Genomic DNA, 6,300 nt, shown 5'->3' on the forward strand with positions numbered 1-6,300 from the left:
AATATTCAAAATGAATGGTTTGAATTGAATTACGTAAGTCTTTAAAGAAAAAATAGAAGTAAGAAAAGTAAAGTCTCATAGGTATGGTTGAAGTGGGCTGAATTACCCTTAAGAGGGTGGCTAACAATCCCTCCACCTTTCAAAGGAGTGGTCAACCATCTCATAAATTTAGTTAAGATGGGTCAATCACCTTCAAGTGAGTGGTTGACCACCCCTTCACCCTTTAAAAGATAATCGGCCACCTTAAAAATGTCGTTGGAGTGATTGGCCTATTATGATCATACCTATAAAGTAGCCGACCATCTTAAAAGTTTCGTTGGAGTGTCCGACTTATCTAAAAGTGTCGATGGAGTGATCGGCCTATTCTGATCATAAAGTAGTTGACTACCCCTCAAAGGCAAGAGAGTAGTAGTTAACCTTCTTCTAACAATTCTTTTGCTCGTTCGATCATATTTTTGAAGGTGAGGGAACGGTTGGCCACTCTCTTATGGTGTAGCCAAAACCATAAAGGATGGTCCCGTTATTTATTAGCCTATTTTTTTTATTTTTTTATTAATTATATAAATAAAACTAGACTGTTCATTTTGAAGGATGAATCCAGATGGTTAAAACGGACGTTGGAATTTCAACTCAACGGACCTAAGTGCTCATGTGGGTAACAAAATACTATCCACACATTTCCAAGTGTCGACCAGCGGTTAGAAGAGCATATTCGTATGTTGCACTTTTAGGCCAGCGAGGCTCGCAGGTTCTGGAGTAAATACAAGTCAAAGGAATCGTCTACTGGCCACCCATTTGCCAACCCAACACCACTTTTCCAATAACCTTACCCTCTCAGTCTGCAACGCTAAAATCGAAGCAGCCGAAACAAAGTGAAAAAAAATATTCGCAAGAATCGTCTGCGCTTGAGGAGATGTCTGCAGTCCTTCTCTGGGTGGTTTGCCCTGTTGAGAATGCTCAGCCTCTGCTCAGTCTCGTGCCCAGAAATGGCAGAAGAGGAAGGAGTTGTAAACTGAGCTCCACTGGGGTCTCAGCTGCATGTTCAAGTGCAGTTGCACACCCGTCGAGATCCTCCGAGGAGAGGGTCTATGAAGTGGTGCTGAAGCAAGCGGCTCTGGTGAGAGAGCAGAGGGGAGAGAGGGCTCTGGATTTGAAAAAGCCAATTGAGAGCGATGATATGGCTGATTGGAATCTATTGAATGAGGCTTATCAAAGGTGTGGCGAGGTCTGCGCTGAATATGCCAAGACTTTCTACTTGGGTACTTCCACTTGCTGCCTCTAATGTGTTTGTTTATGGTTCTAATCTATTCTGTTTCTAGCTTCTATGAAGATAATGTTGTTACTTTTTTTCTAATTTTTTTTTCTTATTTACTGGGGTCCAGCAATTATATTTACATGTGTATTCTATTATGCTTTTTATACAAAAAGTTTTTGGATCTGCAGAAAAATAGTGTTTGGTTTGTAATTTTTGTGTTAGTTTTCCCCATTTTGTGATAATTAACCTTGGAATCTTAGACTCACTTGAATCTGAATCTAAGGCTAAGATGATAATTTTTGACACAATTCCATGAACCTGATAAGAAATTAGCGAGATGTGGTTCAGGTTCGATTGTATAATTAAATAGATTGGATTATGATTAACTTATATATTTTTATACCAAATACGAATTGTTACTCTTATTTTGAATATGATGCCCACCCGCTTTAGCCCGCAAGCCTAATAATCACTGGAATATGATTAGAATACTTGGGCCAATCTAGCTAGTGGGCACCACACTCTTAAGCATTTTGGTTCAACTATTTTCTCTTTTTGGATCTTAATTTCTCCTTCAATTGGCAAAATTGTGTTTAATTGAGCTTCTTCCCTGCAATTTTCAGGTACATTACTCATGACACCAGAGCGGCGAAGAGCTGTTTGGGCAATTTATGGTATGTGCGGTTTACCTTTTCCAACTTGTCAAGTCCTTTTCTTCTGTCATCTTTCTTGTCCCTATTACTTTTGCACCAATTTGTTTCATTTAATTTGTGTGCATTTGACGCCAGAATATTATCTTTTTCTACAAGCTTGTGCTTATTTCCATATAAAATATTTTTAAGTTTTGATTGGTAAATTTCTTTTTTATCCGTGGCCTCGCCAGAGACAATCAAGAACTGTTGGAAACCGTCATAAGTATTCACATTCGGCTCAATAAATTCTCTCAATTTTAGCTAAAAAAAAAAAAAAAACACATTTATCTGTTTTAACTATCTACTTCTACTATTTTGTGGTGAGTGAACAGTTTTGTTGAGTTGGATGAAGTTGATTTTGGTCTTATTTTAACACCTTGGTTAGCCAAAATTATATATATTTGAATATCATTTCTCTAATATTATATCATTTCTGAATATCATATGAAGACTGTCAACTTGCACCTAATTAATATGATGTACCATGCACATGGCTACGATTAAAATATTGTATTGCATGCAGTGTGGTGCAGGAGAACCGACGAGCTTGTGGATGGGCCAAATGCTTCACACATCACACCAAAGGCTCTGGAGAGATGGGACAAAAGATTGAATGATCTTTTCCAAGGTCGCCCTTACGATATGTTTGATGCTGCCCTCTCTGATACTGTTGCAAAGTACCCTGTTGATATACAACCCTTTAAGGACATGATAGAAGGGATGAGGCTGGACTTGAGAAAATCAAGATATGAAAACTTTGATGAGCTCTACCTTTACTGCTACTATGTTGCCGGAACTGTGGGTCTTATGAGTGTTCCGGTGATGGGGATAGCACCGGAATCTAAGGCTTCCACGGAGACTGTTTACAATGCTGCATTGGCCCTTGGAATCGCTAATCAACTCACCAACATACTCAGAGACGTTGGAGAAGAGTAAGTTTCTTTATATAATACAGAAGAAAAAAAAAAACTAAAAAAAAAAGAGAAGTAGGAAACTTCACTACCCATCTCTAGATTTTTTATCACTTTTGCAACGGTACTCTCAATCTTTAGAAAATTGTAATGTCAGGTCGTCATCTTTTAAAACTTTGCAATGTCAAACATTCATTAGGATTTACTGTCAAATCTTAACGGAGGACGTTGAAATAACCAAAATACTCCCTTTTTTTTTTTTTAAATTAAAATATTTTTTGTATTTTTAAAAGTTTTGCAGGAGTATAAGAGATATTTCACCCGTATATAGTCTATAAAGCTAATTGTCAAGGATGACATTGCAAAGTTTTAAAGATGAAGATCCGGCGTCGTAACTTTTTAAAGATTGAAAGTCCAATTATAAAAGTGATGAAACATCATGGATATGTGAAATTTTTTTTTTTAAAAAAAACACTATTTTTTGATTCGTTTTACAAAGTTATTAAACTCACACCTTGTATGCATGTGATCTTCCTAGTGCTAGGAGAGGAAGAATATATCTCCCGCAAGAGGAACTAGCACGTGCAGGCCTTTCAGACGACGATATATTTCGCGGCAAAGTGACTGATAAATGGCGAAATTTCATGAAGGGCCAGATAAAGAGAGCTAGAAAGTTCTTTGATGAGGCGGAGAAAGGCGTCGGGGAGCTCAACTCCGCCAGTAGGTGGCCGGTATGGGCGTCGTTGTTGCTGTATCGGCAGATCTTGGATGCCATCGAAGCTAATGACTACAACAACTTCACAAAACGGGCTTATGTAGGAAAAGCAAAGAAACTTGTATCACTTCCTGTGGCTTATGGCAGAGCACTTATGGGGGCCTCAGATTTGGCCAAGTTGGTTGTAAGATGAATCCGATATATAGTTTGTAAATTCTCTCATTGTATTGGAGAAAGTCATGTTCCTTAGGTCCCTTGAGAATGAGTGAAAATGTGTAAATTTCAAGCTAGTTAAATTGAAGGAAATGTTTCGTATCTTTGTGTTTCAAGTTTGTGAGAATGCAAAATAGATTATTTAGGCGAGAAATGCTATATACCACATATTTATTTACAAATATTTCACAAATATACTATATTCTTGATAAGTGTTGAATGTTACACATTTAAGCCCTTTAATTCACATACGTTAATTTCTTAGTTTTGTTATAAGTTGATGTTTTGTGTTTTTTTTTGTGTGTTTCTTGCATTTTTTTAGGTTTTTGAAGAAAAGCAAGCATTTTCAGCAAATTCTGAACTTAAAAGATATTTTTGGGAAAAAGCTAAAGGAAGGGCGCTCGAGTGCCCAAGCTAGATGGATCGAGTGCCCAAGCTAGAGGGATCGAGCACAATCATGTGATCGAGTGCCCAATCCTGACACCGAGCACAGTCATGCTCTAGAGCAGTAGTGAAGTCAGCATACTCGTTTTGGAAGGATTTTAATCCAACTCCAACTCAATTTTGGAGTTGTTAGGCTACAAGAAATCACCTATGTTTTTTTCTTTTCTCTATAAATACTCCTTCAATTCATCCAAATAGAGGACGAAAGCTTTGGGAGAGGACTTGTGTAGCGCCCCAGATTTTTAAAAGTCTTATTTTGGAGATATTTATTTGATGATGGTTATTTTAATTTTCATATTAGGTAATGATGTTTATTTTTGAGGAATTTATTAGATCATATGGATATTATTGGAATGAATATTGATTTTATCATGATGTTTGATTTTATATGAGAGATTATATCTTGATTATTTTATTTGGGTGATTTAAGAGATATGACTGTTAGATAATATTACATTATTATTATTTACCTTCTTTAGTATTCCAGGGTTACTAGGTTTACCTTTCCTTATTCTACTAGGTCTGTATTATTCGCCTATATATAGGCCTCTTCTGTACATTATATTGGGTGATTCAATATACAACCTTATTCTCAACATGGTATCAGAGCACAGGTTCTGAATCACCTCAAAATTTTTTTGTGGCTAAATATTTTTTCTCCGGCGCCGCCAGTGTTATCCGGCGAATCCTTCTCTCTGATCCTCACGGTTCTCTATCTTCTCCTCGAGGTTTTCAACGTATCACTATACCGCTTGAAAGCCCGGAAGACAACCGTCCCAGAGACGCCGCACACAGCCATATCGGAGCCCTCACGCGCCGCCAAAAAGGTTCGGCAATTCCGCCACTGCCGTCCAGCCACCGGCTGCCACGGTGGTCCGATTGCTTCCCTCAGGCCACCGATCGATAGATCTGCTCCCCAGGATTCCAGAACAGGCCTCAGATCCTCCATACGACGCTCCACGCGCCTCCACGTGCCCCTAGAAGTCCGCCCGTCAGATCCACGCGCCAGTACAAGCCTCCTCCGTTCGTGCGTGTACCACACGCGCCATCGCACCCACGTGCCACGCAATTCTTGCCACGTCAGCCCTAATTGCCACGTCAGCCCTACGTGCCACGTCATCTGTGCCACGTCAGCCTGTGCGCCACGTCAGCCTGTGTGCCACATCAGCAGTATCAAGTCAGACCTTGCCACGTCATTGGTGCCACGTCAGCGTTGACTTTGTCCGTTGACCGTTGACTTTTTTGTTGACTTTCAGAGTTGACCAGGTGCTTTCTTACCTATTTTTTCGTCCTGATTTCATATTTGTAGTCTGTTTTTGCATTTGAGCCTTCCAGATGGCACAAAACGAGATTTTTCATCATGTTCAGACTGTATTGGATGGAACAAACTATATGTTGTGGTCTCAATCTATGCGCAGCTTTCTTAAAGGCCGCAAGCTTTGGCTTTATGTCACTGGGGAGATCCAAAAGCCAGTTAAAAAGGATTCTGAGGCAGATGAGGCTTTTACCACTCGTCTTATTGATTGGGATAGCAAACATCATCAGATTCTTACATGGTTCCGTAATACCACTATCCCATCTATTTATGCACTCTTTGGCAGCTTTGATGAAGCAAAGGGTGCTTGGGATATGCTTGCTTCTCGTTATTCTTCTGTAGATGGTGCTCACGAGTATCAGCTTTTGTTTGAACTTTTCCATCTCAGGCAGGAATCTGGTCAGAGTATCAATGATTTTCTTGCCCGCATGCAATTCTTGTGGAACCAAATTGATGTTTCTGATCCTATTTGGAAGGATCCCACTGATGCTCAGATGTATATTACCCGTAGAGATCAACATCGCCTTCACCAATTTTTGATGGCTTTGCGTGATGATTTTGAGCCTGTTCGTGTGCAACTATTACATCGTTCTCCTCTTCCCACTTTGGACACTGCCATCTTCGAACTTGTCCGTGCCGAGACTAGATCGCAGACTATGCGCTCTCAGCCTAGTCATACAGTGTTGGCTGCACCATCCTCTGGCTCCTCGTCATTCCAGCGAGAGTATTATGACAGGTCAGGTACTTCTCGACTC

The 6,300-nt window shown here is 39.7% G+C and overlaps 1 protein-coding gene across 1 annotated transcript; it reads left to right on the forward strand.

Annotated features, from left to right (window-relative positions):
- Window positions 1–803: 803 nt before the first annotated feature.
- Window positions 804–3,998, forward strand: LOC132180877 (phytoene synthase 2, chloroplastic-like). The gene is made up of 4 exons (XM_059593861.1): window positions 804–1,259; window positions 1,879–1,929; window positions 2,471–2,879; window positions 3,397–3,998. The coding sequence occupies exons 1-4, from the start codon at window positions 914–916 to the stop codon at window positions 3,764–3,766; spliced, it is 1,176 nt and encodes a 391-aa protein (XP_059449844.1). The 5' UTR covers window positions 804–913; the 3' UTR covers window positions 3,767–3,998.
- The last annotated feature ends 2,302 nt before the right edge of the window (window positions 3,999–6,300 follow it).

Source organism: Corylus avellana, chromosome ca5 (genome assembly GCF_901000735.1).
Source record: "Corylus avellana chromosome ca5, CavTom2PMs-1.0".
Classification (NCBI taxonomy): domain Eukaryota; kingdom Viridiplantae; phylum Streptophyta; class Magnoliopsida; order Fagales; family Betulaceae; genus Corylus; species Corylus avellana.

Coding starts and splice junctions, on each gene's coding strand:
- LOC132180877 (XM_059593861.1), top strand. CDS start 914: ATGTCTGCAGTCCTTCTCTGGGTGGTTTGCCCTGTTGAGAATGCTCAG. Junction 1,260..1,878: donor TGCCAAGACTTTCTACTTGG/GTACTTCCACTT, acceptor TGCAATTTTCAG/GTACATTACTCATGACACCA. Junction 1,930..2,470: donor AGCTGTTTGGGCAATTTATG/GTATGTGCGGTT, acceptor TATTGCATGCAG/TGTGGTGCAGGAGAACCGAC.